Source organism: Equus przewalskii, chromosome 27 (genome assembly GCF_037783145.1).
Source record: "Equus przewalskii isolate Varuska chromosome 27, EquPr2, whole genome shotgun sequence".
Lineage (NCBI taxonomy): Eukaryota > Metazoa > Chordata > Mammalia > Perissodactyla > Equidae > Equus > Equus przewalskii.
The window spans coordinates 24,328,233-24,350,300 of record NC_091857.1 but is presented as its reverse complement, the minus strand read 5'-3'; the positions used below and the strand labels follow the sequence as shown (position 1 = coordinate 24,350,300).

At 43.8% G+C, this 22,068-nt stretch overlaps 1 protein-coding gene and 1 long non-coding RNA gene across 3 annotated transcripts in view; one reads left to right on the top strand and one right to left on the bottom strand.

The window, feature by feature from the left end:
• Positions 1–1,483: 1,483 nt before the first annotated feature.
• On the bottom strand, positions 1,484–14,072 carry LOC139079951 (uncharacterized). Its single transcript, XR_011533997.1, has 2 exons — positions 13,952–14,072; positions 1,484–1,646 (listed from the first exon to the last, which is right to left on the bottom strand). It is a non-coding gene; the product is annotated as an uncharacterized lncRNA (long non-coding RNA).
• ADAMTS5 (ADAM metallopeptidase with thrombospondin type 1 motif 5) overlaps positions 11,048–22,068 on the top strand; it is a 46,345-nt gene continuing 35,324 nt past the window's right edge. Inside the window, exons 1-2 of one of the 2 annotated variants that reach the window (XM_070597845.1) lie at positions 11,048–11,328; positions 11,647–13,469. In XM_070597845.1, coding sequence (XP_070453946.1) covers positions 12,369–13,469 — 1,101 coding nt within the window. In that variant the 5' untranslated portion in view covers positions 11,048–11,328; positions 11,647–12,368. Of the gene's footprint in view, positions 11,329–11,597; positions 13,470–22,068 lie in introns of those variants that run through there. The other variant, XM_070597846.1, reaches the window with a different exon arrangement.

The following is a 22,068-nucleotide window of genomic DNA, read 5'->3' as shown; positions in this document are numbered from 1 at the left end:
GAAATGGGTCCACCTTCTACTTTCTCTTCAACTTCACTTTATTGGAGTCTCACTGTTGTGTGCTTTTTGTTCATAAGAACACATTTCACCATCTTGCAACCTTTTCCAACTGTTTATCTCATTGGTGACTGAACTCTCTGCATTGCACAAACCTCTTGAAGGCACTGCCCCATTTACCTCCCTTTCTTCTATCTCTGGGCAGCCTGAGTGAAATTGTTCACATGGTAGATCTGAGCCATTACTGAATTCTCTTTTTAAATGTATCCATTTTAGTTTCTGTCTTAAAATACAACTATCTTATCCTTATTTATGTTCTCTTTACTTCTACCATCAACAATAATAATTAACCTCCTTCGAAGAAACGTCCTTGTTAGAGAAACAAAAAGTTGTAGTTTTGGGGTTTTGGGGGAGGGGCTTTTGGCTTAAAACAACAGGAATTTATTCTCTCACATCCTGGAGGCTAAAAGTCCAGAATCAAGGTGTCAGCAGGGTCATGCTGCCTCTGAAGGCACAAGGGGAGAATCTTTTCTTGCCTCTTCCTAGCTTTTGATGGTTACCGGCAAGCCTGGGCATTCCTTGCCTTGTGGCTGCTGTGTCACTCCAATCTCTGCTCTGTTGTCACATGGTCTTCTTCGCTCTGTGAGTGTGTGTCTGTATCCGTGTCTTATAAGGACACCAGTCACTGGATTTACAGCCTGCCCTAATCCCATATGACCTCATCTTAACTAATTACATCTGCAACAACCCTATTTCCAAATAAGGTCACATGCTGAGGTTTTGGATAGTTTCTTTTAAAGAAACAAAGACTTATGGTTTTAATTTTTGCTTAATCTCTTTACCTTAGCTGCTTGTTATATAAAAATGAGTATTCAAAACACAACAAACAGAACAAACCCAGAACCAGAAACGCCAGGGAACAGCAGAAGCTGATCATATTTCAAATTATAAATTGCTGTGTACTGTATATCTAAATTCCTCAAGGAACCACTCAGTGATTGAAATGTGAACACCATATCCATTAATCCTAAGGGTCTGATATATTACACCACGTGGTGGGAAAGATACAAGTGATTGAGTCTTCCTTCAGGCACCGACAACCAACACCATGTTGTCACCACCTGAATTCTTGACTAACTTGAGTTCTAGATAGTCATGATTACTTCATAAGCTACAATTCTTTCTCGTTTCCTTCAACTCAGTCCAAGATGGTGAAAAATAAATACCGATTAAAAATTTTTTTGCTTCGTCTCTCCCCACCTGAATCTCGTGGGATTAAATGAGATTGATTTAACTGAAATCAATTAAGCAACAGTCTGATGTTTTGCTGGGTGCTGGAGGCATGTGTAGATGGGGTAATGGTCCACACACTCTGTGATGGCAGTCCAGCACGCATCCGGAGGGACAAAAAGACGAGCACATAAATGGCTTTAATACTATCAGCGAGTAAAAACACAAGAGCACATGAACAACAAAGACAAATTGGTCATTTTAGATCCCTCTTTATAGTTCATATAGCCATCTGAGGGAAGGACCATTAGAAGATGCATCTTTCTAAACCCTTTTGGAGTTTCTACTTTACATCAGGCTTTTCTTTGTCTTAAATATTTTTATTCTTCATAGCTTTAGCGATTCTCTTCAAAAACCTCCTGTCGGGACAAAAAGTCAGAGATATTCTTTGAGCCAAAATTTAAATGGACACAAACAAGTTCAAACTAAACCCATAACTGCTGTACTGGGTCAATAATAACAATGACGATAGTAATTATAATAATATTATTTATTTGCTATGCACCAGGTGCTTCACACATATTTAAACTCTGAATCTTCATGAAACCTTAGTGAGGTGTGTTACCATAGTCAGTCTCATGCAGCCGAGGAAACAGGTGTGCACAGGGTAACTTCCCCAGGCTCACAGACGGAGCCTAGGCTGGGATATAAACTCGGCCACTTTGGCTTGTTCCTGTTGTTGTTTTTTGGGGGGTGTGCTCAACCTTACAGAAAGTCAGCACAAAGTAAATCTTCTGCTACTCCCTGGCCTACAGGTTGGTAGAAGACTTTTGACATAATGTTCACCCCCGGCAGTGTGCTCTAACTGCTTAGAGCCACTTAGGAGTTGTAGAGTGACCAGCTTCTTTCCACTCTACGGGGTCGGGCACCGAGAGGAGGCAGGAGAGCAGAAAATCGCTTCAAAATACACACTAAGGGGATCTTCAGTGTCCTTAAGTTCCAGGATTTCACAGACATTTGCAGTATTTAATAAGATTAAACAGACTTGGAATAATAACAATACAATTGAAGTCTCAGTTTTAAGTAATCACAAATGTGAAAATTCTGAAATTAGGGTATCAACTGAGATAAAAGATGGAGGCAATTTTGATACAGACCAGCATGAGACACTCACGGGTGAGGAATACAGAGCGGAATAACAGAAAATACCGTAATAGAACAAGTGTCTTGCATTTAATAGTTACTTGAGACTACAGTTTTCAGGAATAATGGGATAAGCCTGATAACTAACATCAGACCAATATATTGAGTATTCATTTTTATAATCTTCAACTCAAAAAAATATTTAGACTGTCTTCCGTATGCAAAGCATTGAGCTGGAGACTAGACATAACAAGACAAGCAAAACAGAGGTGTGTCAATCCAGATTCTGTCTATTTTAGGTGACAAAATTCCTAATTAAAGTAGCTTAAAAAAAATAAGGATTTTATTGACATTGCTGGATTTGAGGGTTCTAATGTTATTGTCTTCTCCTTTTTCTTCTCCCTCCTTTTTACTTTCTCCCTTATTCCCTTTATCGCCGCTACTTGGCTTCATTCCTAGTCTTTCTCCATTTGTTGGTCTCTCTAAGATAAATGACAACTGCCTAAATGTTTTTTTCCTCTCTCTTTCTTCCTCTTGGGCTCACACCTGCTCTACAGTCCCTGGCTCCTACCTTCACCCTACACCTGAGTGGGGCTATGTGGCATGTTCTGCCAATGGACTGCGAGCAGAAATGAGGTATGCCATTTCTAGGCAGAGGCAAGTAAGAGAGGGCACCTTCTATACTCTCTCTTTCTTCCATTTCTAAGCCAGCCTTGGTGGCAACAGGAGGAGGATGGGTTTGGACCACAGAATGGAACAAACTTGAATTCCTGAATGATTGCATGGACAGCACCCTGCTTGTCATCAACCCACAATGAACTGCGACGTGAGCGAAGAATAAAATTTGATTGTGTAAAACCACTGACTATTTGAGGGTGTTTATTCCAGCAGTTAGAATAAACTTCGATTTGTGAAACCATTGAGAACTTGTGGGTGTTTATCATAGCAGGTCAATTTCCCTTTTTAATATATGGTCTTTCCATTTCTGATCATGGAGAAAAAGTACATTTGGCTAATGACTTGGGCAAATGTCCCAAGTGGGGTTGCAATGGGTAGAGCTCTTTCTGGAACCAAGTGCTATATGGCCAGGCTCTGAGTTGCTAGATTTGGTATCAAGTGCCCAGACCTGTGGAAAGGGGACAGAAATGCGATCAGCTTTACTCAAATATGTAGACTGGGTTTCCCTAAAAGTGTGTTATTAGGAAACAGATGGTTAAGAAGGATGACAGACAAATATCGATAAACACATGCACTCATACTTTAAAAATATAGTACCATACATATTTTGCATAGTTAACATGTACCCATTCATGCCTCCTATTCGCCAGTTACTGAGCTAACAACTGGAGTTACAACGGTGACAAAGACAGACATGGTTCCTGTTTTCATGGAGCACATATTCTAGTGGGGAAGACAGACATAAAGAGAGAGCAGGAGGATAAAAGGGAAAGAGTCTGAAAGAAGGAAAAGAGGGAGGCCAAGAATGATTCAGAGACATTGACTATTTTCAGCATGCAAAACATTTACTTGTGTAGGAGGAACCAACCATTAGACTTGTCAATGATCAAAGGGAAAAACAAGGTCTATGATAGAGAGGGGAAAAGGCGGGAAAAAACCCAAAAAACATCTCATAGTCTCAAGACATTGTTTTGCATTTTTTGGAGGGTAAATTGTTTATCTGCAAGCTAGCAGAGAGTCTAGTCAGGATAGTTCGCCCTTTAATCCTCTGACTACCATCACTTTTTAAAAGTTATTTTTGGATTTTCTGAAAATTTTGTAGAGTTTAGCTGTGGAATATACGTGAGAGCCTTTCTCTGGGTCATTCCTCCACTTGTTTAGTTTCAGTCTGCACCATTTTCCTCATTCGACTTTTCTAAAAGAAAAGCATCTTATAAGCTCACAGATCAATGAGAGAATTATCTATTCCGTTAATGCTTTGGCAGAAATAAGTGAGGATCTAAGATGCAGAAAAATAGCCTAGAGATTACATAGTTAATTGTAAATATGTAATTCACAACCAACTATTGCAATTAATTCTAAAGTCATGAGTCAAAAGACTCCGGGAATCATTCATCAGAGTGACCTAAAACATTGGCCCAAAGTGACATGGCCCACCAAGGGTCTGATAACCTTTGAGGGCGGATCAGGTTAGGACTTCATTTAGAGGATGATTTTGAATCTAGGTTTGAGTCTCGTGAATGACAGCACCACAGCCTCATCCTTTCCTACCCTTCTCTGTCCTCAAAAAATTTGATGCCTCACATGCCTGAAGGATAAAGGAAATCTTGTTTCCTCACTTACTTAAATTGGAAAGGACCTAAATGGATTGGAAGAGGATCCTAAAATGAGGAACAGAGAGAAGCAAAAGCAAGAGTCTGGCTTTGGGGAAGAATACAGGAAATGTGGGCAAAGATTAGATCACTGAACTATAAATCAATCAAATTCCATTTCTTCTTCTCTTCCAGCTGCCCGAAGCTCATTTGCTCATATTTTCACAGATCAGAGGTGGCAGTGTCGTTGGGACTCTGGAGCGCTTCAGCTGGTGGTGAAAGGCAAGTTTCTAACAGGCCCAAATCTGGCCAGCTGGAAGGAGAAAAGGGGGAGAGTTGATGATGATTGTCACGTAAGGCAGTTCTTTCCTGGAACTTGGAAGCACATCCTTACTCAGGCAGTAAGTAAGTGTGGCATTGTCACTTCCCGTTTCCAGGGAGTGATCGCACGATTCCGGGGTTAGGAAGAGGAGTATAGGAAGAGTGACACCTCTTAAGTAAGAGGAAGGAAGTAAAAGCTGCCATTGCTTTACCTGAACCCCATCTTCATGTGGGATCATGAGCTGGACAGCTGCTCTTTCACCTGTTAGTACCTGATTAGGAAAGGCGTGTGTTAGAGAGGGTTGTACTAGTCCATGGACAGACATGGAAATATGATACTGTGTATCTCTTTCTTAAATCATCTAAGTAACTTGCAGTGACCCCAGCATCCTGCGTGGGAGGTAAGTTTATTGATCTGGCAGCTACTTTCTCCATTTCCTTACTGGCCAGGGGTGAGTGAGCAGTAACCAGTTGAAGTTAATCAGCTTTCTTTAGACTAACTTCAGCTTCTTAGTTTACTGATCAGAAAAAGGCAAATACATTTCATACGGAGAGAGTTTCAAGGAAGATTGTGATATTCTGGAGCTTGAGCAAGGTGTTGTTACAGTGTAACCATAACTTTAAAAAAAAACTCTAATTTTAGAACGATGGGACAACAACTGCTACCTACTACAATTACAACTCCAATTACCACTATTTAGTAATTTGAAATCTTTGCTTAAATTTACCATCATAAAGGAAAAAAGAACCCTCAAACGTTTCAAATTACTCTAGGCTGGAAATTCCTGATTTTCCATGTGTTTCCAGTAAGGTTTGATTTTGAGATGATTTCCGGAAAATAAAGGAGAAAAAAAAGAACTCATAAAAGCAAGTAATGTGCGCATAATTGTGTGAGAAAAGCTAAAACAACATTTCGCAGCTGGTCAGCATAAAAACTGACTTGTCGGTTTTCCTTTACAGATAGCACCTGTATGTCTTAAATAATACACATGGACATTATTCATTTGAAGACTTTTCTATGGTATAGGATTTCTGTGTATAAGAAAAATGAAAATCCAACTTTTCCAAGAATTTGTTTTTTATAATATTAAGTAAAACTGATTCTGAAGCATATGTTTTCTGTCACAACAGATACTGTTCTGTAATATATCCTAGACAGATAGTAGAGAAAATGGTTTTGAATTTTATCAGGAATGCAGTAAACTTCTCCGAAAAAAAAAAAAAATCTCTACAATGCAGGTCTCAAGAAAGTTTTCTTTGCAAGGGGGCTAGGGGGAGTTGGTATAAAACCCTCTCTTATTGTCCCAGCTCTGATCAGAACTTTCTATCCACTGTTCAGTGCAGCTAGAAGGGAAAATGTGTTGAGGTGAGTGTATGCGTGTGTGTGCACAGGCATGCTGATGTGCGTTGTGTGTGTAAGGTGTGCAGGATTGTGCATGTGCACTGGCATGCCGAGATGTATGTTAGACCATTGTGGGATATAGGAGGAGATGGAGGGGGAAGTAAAGAGGTGGAAAAAGAGAGAAGGGTTGTTCAAGTATAGTTTCACCCCCTAAAAATTTAAGATTCATATCAAAGCCAACATAGTAAATATACTTCTTTCCCTGTTCCCAAAATGTAATCTTTAGTTTTGGTTTGCTTTGTACTAATATTTAATATAAGATCTACTGCCAATAAATTTTTAAGTGTACAATATAGTACCATTAACTGCAGCCATGATGTTGCACAGCAGATCTCTAGAATTTACTCATCTTGCACAACTAAAACTTCATGCCCGTTGAAGGGCAATTCTCCATTTCCCCCTCCCCCAGCCTCTCGCAGTCATCATTCTACTCTCCACTTCTATGAGTTTGACTGTTTGATGGGCGACAATATGGACGAATCTGGAGGACACAATGCTGAGTGAAACAATCCAGTCACAGAAGGTCAAATCCTGCATGATTGCACTTAGATGAGGTATCTCTAAATAACCTTTGGTTTTAAAGCGAGTCTTCTGAGAACTAGAATTTGCAAAGCTAAGTGGTGCTGGAGGAACCGGCTGACCCAGAGTCTTGAAGGCATTCATAAACAGCCTCAAGCAGCAGTAGAATGTTCTGCCCCCTGTACCCACTGTCCTGCCAGGGAGGGAGATGATCCTAAGGGAGCTCACAATATAGCAAGACCCAGGGTAGGGATTCAGATCTGGGAAAGGAACACTGTTACACAGAGTGGAGAGATTGTGATCCTCCCACATGGGAGGGAAGGAGCAGGTGTGTGGCTGGAGGGGAATATTTATTGTCAGTTATTTCCTCACTCTTACCATTAAAATTGTAGATGGGGGAGGGGGAGGAAGTGACACTTTAGCAAATGGAAATTTGAGAAAATACGACTGACTGGGAAACATACATCCTATGGAGTGAAGCTGTCCTGAGGACACACAGCTCCCGGCACCTGCAGGAGCGATTCTCTTGCTTCTATCTCTCTGTATCTGTAGTTTCCAGCTTGTATTCCAAGCGTCTTTTGGTACAGTTGGCTCCATCTCCCAACTGGGAGCTTCTTTGACCATTAATCATGGCTTATTCATCTTCATATGCCTCCAGAGAACCTCACAGAGCACTCTGCCGTGGGACTCCAACAGATATTTGTTACAGTGGATAGATTTAAGAGGTGTTGTAACTGACCACCAGGCAAGGGAGTAAGGGATTTGGATTCCAGGAGAACTGGCCACTAAGGATTTTTAAACCACAGACAAGTCATGTTGGTCTCAGCTCTCAGTTTCTCATTGGTAGATGGAGGAAGTTGCCTTACATGATCTCTGAGATAACTTCCAACAGTAACAGTCTGGAGTAGAAAATCTCTCTTCCTTTTGGGAAATGTAAAATTATATATCAGATGTGATCATATACTCCAGTGGAAATACCTCCCTAAAAATGCACAAATAAAACTGTTACTTAGGGCTGGCCCCATGGTACAGCAGTTAAGTTCACGCACTCAGCTTCGGTGGCCCTGGTTTCACTGATTCGGATCCCAGGTGCAGACCTACACACAGTTCATCAAGCCATGCTGTGGGAGCATCCCACACAGAAGAATTAGAAGGATTTACAACTATGTACCCAGACTTTGGGGAGAGAAAACAAAAGGAAGATTGGCAACAGATGTTAGCTCAGGGCCAATCTTCCTCACCAAAAAAAACAAAAAACAAAAAACAAAAAGCATCCTTTAAAAAAACTGTTACTTGGAATAATAAAATAATGAAGTAGCAATTAATCCACCTAAAATGATTGCTAATATATTTTATCTTTTTACTGTAAAAAAATAAAAATGAAAACTTGGGCTACTTTCATCCAGTACAAATTACTTTGTTGGACTGACAGACATTCATTTTTCTGGAACATAGCAATTTATCCTAACCCACTAGGGTAATATTTAAAAAGTGCTACCAAATGAACTTCCTAAAGTATCCAAGTTACTTTCACAGAAAAAAAAGTAGATCCAGGTAGAAATTTTCTGAATGTATAAGAATTTACTCATTAAATTTATAGGGGGTATTAGTTCCTTCCCTGTTTATGTGTGGTTCTATTAAATATTTAGTAATTGATATTCATGTTGGGAGCTTTATCTGTTTCTGTTCTGTTCTTCAATACATTTCTAAACGTTTGAATAATCTGAGCACAAATGTCATTATGTAATTAAACTTAAAGCGATAAAATTCAGAGGCAGATTCACTTGAGAAATGTAATGTTTTTGAAAGAGGAGAAAGACCTTCACTAAGAAGAAAATTCCGTTGGAATTTCCTTAAATGGTAAATAAGAAATCTCCTTTCTGTGAACGCAAACAATTGTAATTAAATTTAAACACATCTAAAATGCCTGTCTATCCGAACCATCCTTTGAGATGAACAATGATGAAATGGTTAAAATTACAGAATCAAAGAGGCCACGCTGGTGGCATAGTGCTTAAGCTTACGTGCTCAGCTTCAGAGGCCTGGGGTTCCCAGGTTCTGATCCTGGTCACAGACCTACGCACTGCTCATCAAGCCATGCTGTGGCAGCATCGAAATGTTGACGAAAATAATCCATAATCAATCTATAAATGAAAATTTGGGCAAGTTTATTCTGAGCTGAAATCTGAGGACCATGGCCCGGGGCCTTTCTTCACGAAGGAAGAAAGGGCACCAAAGAAGTGAGGTGTACAGAGTGGTTATATACCCCCAAACAGGATGTTTCACATATGATTGAAATGCGTCTCCCACAATAGTCACAAGATTGCCCTGTCCGCACAGCGCTTGATGGACGCAGCAGGTGGTGGGTCTGCTATCTCGGAGGGCGTAGCAGGAGGCAAGTCTATTGTCTCCAGCTGGGTGGTCACAGGTGAGCGCAGCAATCAGTTCCTAGCCTAAGGAAAGATGCTTAATCCTTAAGGAAATGCCAACGTTGGGAGGGGGAGGGAAGTTGCACCTTTATCTCAACGGCCTTTGTTTTTGCCATAGGGAATGTCTAAAGCAGATATACAATGCTTGCTCAACTGCCACGGTCAGGCCCTTTTGGAAAGACAAGTTCAGGCCGAATTAGGTTTACACCAAATGGCTTCCTCATATACTCCAATATATCCTATTACTTGCCATTTTTATTTGTCACCATACATACAAAATAGAGGAAGACTGGCACAGATGTTAGCTCAGGGCCAATCTTCCTCACGAAAAAGAAAAAAGAGAAAATTACAGAATCAATGTTGTTTTAGAGATGGCATTTAGTGCCAAATATTGGACTACCTTCCATTGAAATTGGTAAAAAAGAAAATTTGCTCTCTATAGGCACGTGGACCACAAGGCTGGAAGGCTCCTGGAGGGACAGAGAAAATTGCTGGAATCTAGATCCTCCTTTATATCCTGATCCGGAAGGTCTCTGGTTCCTCAACATATTGTTGGTAGCTTTGGCCTTGGGCAACCGGCCATTGAGAGGCTGAGAGGGTGTGGAACTAAAAGGCAAGAGCCTTCAGCAATAGCAACTTCCTCCCAGGTCTGGAGATACTTCGGAATCCACCAGGGGTTAGGTACTGAGTGGTCCCGGGCCTCAGTGATCACTTCATTCATAAGCGCAACTAACTCTCAGGACAGCCTTCACTCTGCCTCCAGGGGACTCCAGAGGGTGCTCCAGGCACAGGGCGGCGGGCATCACTGCTGGGCAATTCTGGAATCATCCCGGGGATCATGAACACTCTGAGGACCCCACATCCATCCAGCACACACCTGATTCCCTCCCTGAAGAAGTGATCAGATGCTTGAGTAAGGATCCAGCAAAACCCTGCTACCCTCCGCATCCCTTTAAGTCAAACAAAAGTAGAAAGATAGAAATGGGCTAATTATACCGGATTCATCTTTCCCTGATGTATTCATTAATTTGCCTGAAGAATGAAGGGGAGGAAGGTGCCCCTGCCCCACAGTAGACAGCCCTTCTAACTATCACCAGGCAGCAACGGTTAGAAGTTGGATTTTCCTTCTATTCAATTAGAGGTGATAATTAGAGGAAACAAAGAAAGAGAAACCAAGTCACAGAGACAATGTCACTCAAGTACTAACAGGCACCAACCTGCGCCCCTCCCCCTCCAGTCCGCTCCTCCTCCTAAAAGGAATTTTTGAGAATGATAATAGGTCAGGGCCTAGGGCGATGAGTGGTTGTTTTAGGAGAGAGAAATACCAATAGGGAGAGTTCTGATTTAATTGCCATTTAAGCAGAAGGAAGAAAAGAAAGTGTGGGCACAAATTTTTTAAATCTTATGGAAAAAGAGAACGAGCGCAATTCCCTTCAAGAGTTAACTCTTTCCCGCCCTGCCTTCTTAAAACAAAGCAAAGGAAGTTCCAGTCATCCGGGACTAAGTGACAGATTGTGGGCACCGATGAAAGGCGCGCTGGAGCTGGGGGACGTGGCTCGCACACAAAGGCGCGGGGTTCCCAGGCGGCGGGCGGCTCTGCCCGGGGCACCGCCGCGCTCAGGGCGCAGCGTCGCGCCAGGAAGCGCCTGCGGCTCTCCGGCTGCCCGGCCCCTCTGCTGGTGACCGGGAGAAGTTAGTCACCCGGAGCTCGAACCCAGCGAGCGTCAGAGCGCTAAGAAGCCAGGGAATGGGGAGGGAGGGAAACCGGTCCCCGGACGGCTGCGAGCGGGAAAGAGTTGTGCGGGGCGAGGGGGCGCACGGGAAGCTGCGAGCCGTTTGCTGGTGGATGGAGTTGCAGGCTCTGCGAGGCCGGAGCCCACGGGCTTGCCAAGGGGAAAAATTTGCGGCAGGAACTTCCTACCGAGGGACAGAAAAGCAGGAGAGAAGGAGGCAGGGAGAGACTTGAAACGTCTCAGTAACTTTAAAAACACACCAAAACACCCGTTCAGGAGATGAGGTAAGCCGAGGTTAGCCAACCCGGATTGGTTGTGAAACATCAGACAAACCCAGAGCCGCTGTGGCTTTAAGCAAGCCAAGGAAATATGTTTTTCTTACCCAAATACTTTTTTCCCCCCTCGTCCTTGCTCCCTCCCTTGTCCCTCCTTCCACCTCGCCCGGTCCCTTCCTCTTTCCCGGTCTCCCTTTCCTCGATCATCCGGCTCGCCCGCCCTCCCCCATCTGATTAGGCGCGGACCGGGAAGGGTGGGAGTGGTGGGGGAAGCTCTCCCTTTAAGAGGCAGCTTGCAGTGACGAATTGTTGAAATTGCCATTGCAGGATGGCATGCCGCTATAAATTCATTGTTCCACCTCCTCGCATCTTCACAGCGCTCGCGCTGCTCTCCGCGCTCGCAGCGGCCGACTGGGGATGACGGCGGGCAGGAGGACACAGCATCCGAAGGGACACGGACGCGCCGCTTCACTGGCTCCCCGCAGGCCGCCCCTGGCATTTTTGTTTTAATTTTTATGGCCTTTTTTCCTCTCTTTCTTCCTTTCCTCCTGGTTCCAGTAGAGTCGAGGAAACCCACAAAATAAGAAAGGAAGTGGGCTCCGGAGCTTGGAACCCCCTCCGCCGGCGGGTCCAGAGCGGCAAGGGGGCGGGTGGCAGCGCGCACTAGTTGCCTGCCTGGTGCGCGGCACCTTCCTTACTTTTCTTGGTGCAGCGAGAGCGGCTGCCTTTGGGGGTTGGATTGGGGTTTTTCCCTTTTTCTCATATTTGCTGAATCTCAACCACCCGGCTTTCCTCTTTTTCTTTTTTTCTTCTTTCCGGAGCACGAATCCAAACATTTTCCAAACCAACAAAGAAAAGTTCGCACGCTGGCACTGCGGCCAGGACAGGCTGGCGCTGCTGCCGGGTCCCCCTCCCTCCCTCCGACACTTGACTCAACCTTGCAAGCAAGTGTGTGTGTGCCCCCACCTCCCGCCCCGGTAACTTCCATAGCGAATAACAAATACCCATAAAGTCCCCGACGCGCAGCCCCTCCCCGCGGGCAGCGCACTATGCTGCTCGGGTGGGCGTCCCTGCTGCTGTGCGCGCTCCGCCTGTCCCTGGTCGCCGCCGGCCCCGCCGCGGCACCTGCCCAGGATAAAACCGGGCAGCCTCGGGCTGCTGCAGCGGCCGCCCAGCCCCGCCGGCGGCAGGGGGAGGAGGCGCAGGAGCGGGCCGAGCCTCCGGGCCACCCGCACCCCCTGGCGCCGCAGCGCAGGAGCAGCGGGCTGGTGCAGAACATCGACCAGATCTACTCGGGCGGCGGCAAGGTGGGCTACCTCGTCTACGCAGGCGGCCGGAGGTTCCTCCTGGACCTGGAGCGGGATGGTTCGGTGGGCGCCGCTGGCTTTGTGCCCGTAGGAGGCGGGCCGAGCGCGACTCGGCGCCACCGGGGCCACTGCTTCTACCGGGGCACGGTGGACGGCAGCCCCCGCTCCCTGGCTGTCTTTGACCTCTGCGGTGGTCTCGACGGTTTCTTCGCAGTCAAGCACGCGCGTTACACCTTGAAGCCGCTACTGCGCGGGCCCTGGGCCGAGACAGAGACCGGGCGCGTGTACGGGGACGGATCCGCTCGGATCCTGCACGTCTACACTCGCGAAGGCTTCAGCTTTGAGGCCCTACCGCCGCGCACCAGCTGCGAGACCCCCGCGTCGCCGCCAGGGTCCCGTGAGCGCCCCCCGGCGCACAGCAGCCCGGAGCCACGCTGGGCGCTGGCCCCGCAGTTCCCTGACCAGTCGGCTACCTCGTCCGATGGGGGCCAGGGATCACAGACGTGGCGGCGGCGGCGCCGCTCCATCTCCCGGGCCCGCCAGGTGGAGCTGCTCCTGGTGGCTGACGCGTCCATGGCGCGGATGTACGGCCGGGGCCTGCAGCACTACCTGCTGACCCTGGCCTCCATCGCCAACCGGCTGTACAGCCACGCCAGCATTGAGAACCACATCCGCCTGGCCGTGGTGAAGATGGTGGTACTGGGTGACAAGGACAAGAGCTTGGAGGTGAGCAAGAACGCGGCCACCACACTCAAGAACTTCTGCAAGTGGCAGCACCAGCACAACCAGCTGGGGGATGACCATGAGGAGCACTACGATGCGGCCATTCTGTTTACTCGAGAGGTAGGTCCAGCCTGGGTGGGTGGTCCAAACCTGGGATAAGAAGGTAGGTCAAAGGGAGTCTTGCTGACCGCCATTCTTCTCCCACAAACCCCCTGTCACTCTAGATTTGCTTAGCCGCTTCTTGCAAGAAACCCAGCCAGCCTCCAGCTCTGCTCTGATTCAGGGTAGCCCCAGCAGCCATAACGCCTTAAGTGACCAGACCTGCTTAGCCAATCCATCAACCAATCAATCGGGCAGGATGTCTCCAGTCTGAGATGTGGTGACATCGATGCATAAATATGTTAAGAAAGGACTAGGATGCTTAGGAAAAGGTACATAGCTAAATGGGGAAAGGAGGAAAACAAGTTTGTCTTTAGAATCAGGGATCTTCCACTTTCCAATGAACTCAAAAATGTAACTTTGTCGAGCCTAATGGAAAGGGCTTGAAGGTTCATCCATTGTAGTCCCTTTTATCCATGACCTTCCTTTGTAAGTGTTCATACCTTCCTACTTGAGCCTCTTCTGGGACTAAGTTGAGGGCAGACTTTCCAAAGGACTCTTTTTTCAATCAGGCTTCCTAATGGAGTTCTGACATGACCGCCTTGGTGGAATGTCAGTTCTTGGGCAGGAAGGAATGCAGGGGGACAAGGAGGACATAGAAACGGAATCTTATGAGGTTCCTTAGCAACTCCTTTGCCTCCTTACCCAGTGCACTCAAGCACTGTGCACTCCTCAGCTGCCACTGAAGGGTCATATCCAACTTGCATGTTTGGGTTTTGCATGAAATATCTTCTGAAGCCCCAGTGTGGAGATATCTGGGCAAAGAGTCAAGACATGAGGAAGGAATGTTTTCCGGGGAGAACCATCTTTTTTAAAAAGGATGGTTATAGAAAGGGAAAGAAAATGATCTTTAAAGGCCCAGAAGTTCTGGGAAGAACACAGCGTCTATTTGCACAATTGTTAGATCATCACGCAAGGGTGACATTCAGACACAAAGTCTGGGTTAGTTGTGAGTCTGACTTGCTCAGAACTCTGAGCCTCAGTTTTCACAACTCTACTCTGGTTGGCAGTTTTAAGTCATGCCTCTGAGATGCTTGGTAAGAACTGACTTTTAAAGCTCATTCTTTAAGTGTTTGAGATCCATCCAGGATAGATGAAAGATTAGAAACTTTGAAATATTGTGGAAAATCATGGTATGAAATGGAACAACCAGAGCTGGGATAGGAAATTCAATGATGGCTTGCACCAGGTTTCAGAATCACACAGCTCCACTAGCTAATACTCCTATTTTTACTGAGGCACCCCCGGTATGAAGGAAAAGCGATGATAAATTTGGAGTGGAGAAACACTTGTGGTTCCTGGGGTGGACACAAATGTAAACCACATGTAAACAGACGCCGGAGGGCAGTAGTTTAGGGAGAGTCGGGCAGCGCACAGTGCTATGCGCGATGGAAAATCTTTCTCCTCATTGAGTGACCTTCTGGAAACCATCCTTTAATTTCTCTGCACTACATTAATCTTTGAAACGGAAGAACATTCATTTCGTAGCCTTCCGTACGAAGTGAAGTTCTCCTGTAAGACTATCCCTTTCTTATTTGGTTTCCAAGTCCTTTTTTTGTAAGCAACTTTCCATGTCTGAATTCCTTGCTTGGCTATATCGCAAGAGGCTGCCAAGAAGGAGGCTTCAGAGAGTTTATGGAAGGAAGTTCTCTAAAGACAGAGGAAATAAATGCTTTTGTAGGCATGCTGCTCCAAAGAGTAGGTCATTTTAATAGTTCGCTTTCATTTTTAAATACAAATGCCCATTCCATAAATTTTTAAATAAATAAAAATTAATAGAAGACCCTATGACTCCCTATTCCTGCCCCGTAATTTTCCCAATTGCTTTTCAGAAAAGAAGAAAACTAGTCAGTGATTCTATGATCTGTCTGTTGCTTTTTCTGGGTTTGTTTTTTGTTTGGGTAGTTAATTCCTGTTTTCCAAGCTCTGAAACACATCGGTACATTTTAAAAAGTTAAAGGCATTTTAAAGAGATAAAAGGGAGAAATAAATGAACAATCTATCTTAATTTTAGTAAGTATTATAATAAGACACATTTTTCGAACTAGTCCACACATGGAAAATATTTGACATGGGTCCTCCCTGGCCGCCTTGCCAAAGAGAAGCAAGCAGACTTTTAGTTAAGCAAATCTCATTTAGCTTGTGGTTGGCCCTCTGGTATGTATATCGAACTTGATGAGCACCAAATATCGGAAAAGTGTGTATATTATGAATATATACACCTAATTTAAAAGAGTGCTATTAATTAGGGCACTCAGCAAAATATTACAAGACCCTTATTCAGCATTCATTTGAAAGTACAGTGCTTCAAAATGGGAAGTTATTCTTCACCTAATACTTAAGCGTGTAGAAAACAGGAGAGCTGGAGGAGAAAGGATCTGAGCTCATCTATCTCATAGAAATCAAATAGCTTGAGACCTAAAGAAGAACTTTTATGGCTGTTTTCTTTTCAATGAGAAATACCCAGAGTTGGCACCAAGGTCCTCCTTTTACAACTGTGTTTTGAATGTAAGGAGTACGTTGCTTAGCAGCCAGACGCCAGCCCATCCAATCCATGTTTTGACGGGCTCTGAGCACCGTTCAAATTTTATGTCCAGATGTCTTCTCCTAAATTGCTTGTTTTTCAGGCATGAAGCAAATGTGTGAGGATATGTTTTCCACCCCTGTTTACTAGCCAAGGCTACCTTGAACGTTGTGTCTGGGAGTCAGCGGAATAGGGCTGGTAATTCATTTATCAAACTAACACGCTTCGCCCTTGGGACTGTACCCCAGCACTCAGTACTGTTCGTTCTAGTTAGAGAAACTTAGCACCAGTCCGTTTTCTGGCGTAGGATGCCGTTTTCATTCTGGAATGGCACTTAGGCTGGAATTCATGCCATTTCTGCCATCAAACAGTAGAAACCCGATCTCCCCAGGATTTAATTTTGCTTTCCAGAATCCCTTCCCTGTTCCTGGCTTCCTCTTTTATTTTAAAGTAGTTTCTTTAAAGGCAAACTCTTAAACCCATCGTAGAACCATGCACTTCTCTTTAGAAACCAAAGCCCTACCTGCTTGATAACAAAATTGGAAATTATTTAACATCTCCTCATCCCCCGCACAATACCAGTGAAAGCTTCACTCTTTCATGGATTGAAAGCATCCGATTGAAACTGAATGAGCTACAAGAATATACAATGTAAAAGGTGCATTCACTTTCATTAATTATCATTGTGCCCATTCATAGGCAACTGTCTGTCAGCTAACACGTCTCTCTCTATGTTCTGCCTTGTAGTTCTGGGCTGGACCTCCACAGACAGCATTTCTCCTTTACCAGCTGGCTCCTTGTTAGGTTCTGACAATAGGGGGCCCTAGAGGGAGACAGAAGCTTGGAGGAGGGAGGAGGATGTGCTTTTTCTTATTTGCTTGCTGACTCGATTGACTCATTGAATCACGCATTTGAGTTCAAATCCCATTTAAAGTCAACAGTGAACCCTTAGCAAGAAGTCGTAGCCTATAGGTCAATCCTAATCAATAAAAGGTGAAGTAACTCAGAAATGGGAAGATCGAGAGCAGATTAAGCAGCGCTCATTGACATTTTAAACATAAATTGTGAATTGAAAGTTGCTAAGGGAGTAGATCTTTAAAGTTCTCATCACAAGGGAAAAATCTGTAACTGTGATGATGGATGTTAACTAGAATTATTGTGGTGATCATTTCATAATGTCATATATAATATCATTTGTTGTACACATGAAACTAATATAAGTCAATTCTATCTCAATTAAAAATAAGTAAATTGTGGAGAATGTTCTGAAAAATCTAAAGACTATTAGAGACAATATACAACAGCACACAGGACCTACTTCATTATTGTCTTTCTCACATTCAACTCATGCCTATGGGTGCCTTCTGTGTATGAGCCACTCATTTCGGCAACTGAAGGAAGCAGGATGGAAAATACCTGTTCTCTGCCCACCTGGGCTTATCGCCAGAGGAGAGGAAGCAGATACATACATCAATCACGCTAATGTTAGGAAAACTCTGATAAATGCCGTAACTGAGCTATCAACAAAGTCTGTGAAAGGAGAGGGAAGATACAATCAATTCTACCTATGGATCTTTTTACAGGCTTTATTGCAAATGCAGAATTGAATTGGCCCTGAAAGGATGGATCGATTTGATTTGGTTTCAGCCAGCTTTTATTGCACTATCCATAATCAGAAACCACTTTGCAATTAATCCTTTCAACAATCGGGAACCATGGTATCATTATCATAATCAGATAGATAAGGACACATACAAAAAGAGAGAGGTCGTCTTCTCAGAGTAAGATCTGACAAGTGGCAGAGAGAGAAGGTAGTCCTGTCTAGTGCTCTCTAAACTAAAAATCTTATAACTAGTTTATTCAGATGTTCAATATGTTCCTAATAGGTAGAGAGAGGTTCAGAGGTTTAAAAAGTGGCCCCTTTCTTAAGAATCTATTCCAGGAAACAGACTGGGAAATGGATAATTGCTGTACAGCAAGGTGACTTTTATGATAGATGTGATCATTAGATATCATGGAAGTATATAAGAAGGTGGCCTAACCCATCAATTTGGACGAAAGAGGAGTTGGACCCAAAAGGAGAGAGAGGCATTGCAGACACACCAGGCGATCATGTGCAAAGGCCCAGAGGCATCATGGTGATTCTGTGAAATGCAGGGTGTTAGATGCAATAGGACAGACAATATGAGGGTGGGAGGGTGATAGATTAGTCAAGAGGAAAGTAACCAGATTATAGAAAAAAATTGTATGTTATCTATATTAGTCTGCTTAGGCTGCCATAACAAAATACTATAGACTGAGTGGCTTAAACAACAGGAAAGTATTTTCTCATAGTTCTGGAGGCTGAAAAGTCCAAGGTGAGTGTTCCAGCCTATTTGGTTTCTGGTGAGAGCTCTCTTCCTGGCTTGTAGACTGCCACGTTTAACTTTAATTACATCCCTATAGGCCCTATCTCTAAATACAGTCACATTGGGAATTAAGGCATCAACGTATGAATTTGGGGTGGGGGGAGACACAAATCAGACTATAGCACTATGCTAAAGAGTTTAAACTGTAAATTAAATTCCATGAGAATCTGTGGAAAGGACATCCACAGGAAAACAGCAGTGACCAGAGGTATGTTCTGGAATGAGCCTTCTGGCCTAAGCAGTTGGACAGGATCCACGGGGAGCCTTTGCAGGCTTTCAGTAATCTTGAAGAAGAGTCTCAAGATGGTCTCAACTAAACCAATGGCCTTAGAAATGGAGAAGCAAGGATCGAGTCAATAAATGTTACAAAGGAGTAGATGTGAGTAAATTAATCCTTCCAACAGAAGGAATACTTGGGCTAAGGTTTGGGGCCAAAGTGTTGATGAGATATGCCGGACATAGTGGACAGGATAGATCTGGAAGGTGCAGTGGAGGCTGACACGAAGCCTGGGTTGCATTGTGCCAGGGTTGGAATGGCAGGCCAAGGTTGGTGTATGCTTTACGTTTTGGAGGAGTGGAGGAATCTTCTAAGATCTGGGCTCTAGGCAGGTAACTGACTGCAGCATATAGACGGGGAAGTTACAGGAGACAAAGGGACCCATTGGAAGCCTCAGGTGAGAGTCCATGCAGGAAGAAATAACGGGAGGAGTGAGTCAGATGTGGCAAGTGAGAGAGAGTGGCAAGTTAATGGTGTTCACCAGGTTTCTGATGCAGTGCTTCCATTTTCTTGTTTTCTGGAGTATCTTCCTCAGTGCATTTCGTATGTTTAGTAAGCCTCTAAAGTATTGAATTTTACCGAACACACCATAGAAATAAAGACCACGCTGTATTATTTCTTGCAAAAAAAGAATTTGCTTGACGAAGCACACATTATAAATGTAAAAGATAAAAACAATGTTGAGAATAACATAGGTGATGAATTAAGTTCAAGAATTGGAGTATTTAGATATAGGTTGAATTTCAGCTTTACCGGTCTCCAGCTTTAAGACACAATGCCACTTTAATCTTCCACATATATACTAGAAGGTTTCCTTTAATACCAGCAAGCCCTAGAGATCACCTGGCCCAAACTCCTTATGTTAATGATGAAGGAACTTTGTCTCAAAGCATATAAATGATTTATGTATTGATTCTTACTAACACAGTTAGAATTTTTTAAAGCAATCTACCTTCCATTCACTATCTCTAATCGGCTTCTATTCCCATCTCCAAAAGAACTCTTCCGAGCATCTGCTCCCCGCAGTCTCCAGTTCACTCCATCTCTTCTTCCCCTTCTTCTTACCTTACACTTGTCAGAGGAAATTTCCTATCTTGGAACTCTGGGCCCAGACTATCTTTCCAACTTCCTCTGCTCGCTCTCCACCCAGCAAATCCCACACTGCGGCCACAACAAACTTCTTATTCTCAAAATAGACCCTGCCTTTTACCATCCCCTAATGTTTTCAATAGTTTTTCCTTTTTAGAATACCCTTCCTCTAAGACTGTCAGACTTCTGTTCATCCCTCAGGATCCAGTCATCTCCTCTGAGGCACGTTTATTGAGTCCTCCAAGGAGAGCTCATCCATCCCTCTTCCGCGCTTCCTCAACAATCTGTTCATAATAATGTGTTGCGCTCTGCTTCCCTCTTGATATATCTGTTTTGCTCACTAGGTTGCGTTTCTTAAGCGTTAGCATCAGATCTTATTTTTTTCATTTACCACAGTGTCAGCACTTAGCAATATCTGACGGATTGTGGGCACATGATAATTGTTTTAGGAATAAATGCGCCTGGATCCTTTGGCCCCTAAAATCCGGCTGGGCTCTGTATGTTTGGTATTACCTAGTTGGATCCAGAAGCATGGATAGAGATTATATAACACGGGTCATTGTAATGGTTGGCCTAACAGAGCCAATTAACATAGTCTCTGCTGAGGTCCAAATCAAGACCTCTATTATTGGGGATTGCTATATAGGTAGCCAGAAAGGCACATGACACCTCAAGAATCAGATTCAGAGGACATGTATGAATTCTGGTGTGTAAGTGTATGTTTGTGTAATAGTAACTACCAAAATAGGTACCACGTCAGATTAGTTCTTCTATCACTGATACGTCTTTATAGGAATTGGGTAGACAGATAGGTAGACATCTCTCTACCTAGTTAAATCCTCTTCTGTGCTCTTTCCTTGAGCTCCACGCTTGGCCTTACCAGGTTGTAATATCTGTAGAAACAGAAGTTGCTGTTATTTCCAGATTCTCTACAAGGAGAATTTTGGCGCTGTTGCTGCAGTTTTAATGACGTCTGCTTTTATCAGCATTTGTATTTCCTTTAGCTCCTTCCCTCAGCACATTTACGCTGCAGGAGAGACCAATCTCTCAGTCAGGGTTAGAAATCTTAAAACTCCTGTTATTCCTTCTACTTTGCACATTTGTATCTGCTTGGTTCACCCGGGACTGACCACTGCGATTTTCCTGGTCATACTATCCCCTGGCCATCTGCTTTACAAGGGAGCCTGTTTTGTTAGCTCCCCGCCCCCCACTCCAGCCACAAGGAAAGGTCTGGGCTACTATTTGTCCTTCTAAATTCCATGATAAATCACAGATTTTGCCATACTCATAATCCTCTAAATGACCATGCCTAGTGAATGGTCACCATGTCAATGACCTCTCTATCAGGGTTTCATTGGTCTTGCTGACCGTCTTGGCTCTATTTTTCAGTTAGATGCAATATCTCTGTCTTGTCTCCTGGCCAACGCCATACCACACCACAAGCCCATGGGTTAAATCTCTGCACGCTCTTGCAACTCTTACATTTTACTAAATCTTCCGTTGCATTGCTCTCTACACGTAAAATAAGATGTTGATCCTGAATGAAAAGAACCATGTTTAACATAACTAAGATACAACTTACCTTCATATCTCCACTGACCAGGCAGAAAAACTCTTGTCAGTACTTTTAATTCATTTACCTCTTATGTGGATATTGGCTGTGATTCAGTCTTCAGTATCTCCTGCCTCCAGATCCAGAAGATAGATTAGATCGATCAATTGACAGATAGATAGAAAGACACATAGATCTGTTGCCCCAATAGCATCCTTGCTCTTACTTTGAATTTAAAAAAAATTCCTATTAACTTCAAATAAGGTTTGCATCTGCAAATGTTGTTATAAATCATCACCAGAAGATAGATGTGAGTGTGAGGTACTTTATTCTTAATAATTTGGTACACAAGTTGAGCTTTAATACATTGGAATGAGCATCAGATCACAAAGAAATGCAGGCATTCATTGTAAATCGTTAGGAGGAAACCATAAGTGGGCTACCAAGACTATAGTTGCTTGAGTGAAATGGAAAGGATGCCAGTTTACATAATTATACAGAAATGTACAGAGCACGGCTATGTAGTCAAGGGGTTTAATCACTGTCGTCACAAAAAATAACGAGTACTTCTTCTCATAATTTTGTCACTTGCACACATTTCTGTGGCAAAGAGCCAAGTGCATTTAATGCAATTCAAGAATGACAAGGAGAATTGATGGCCTCTAATGAGCAATTGATTATCAGTAAACAGGAAAGTATTAAGAATCCAG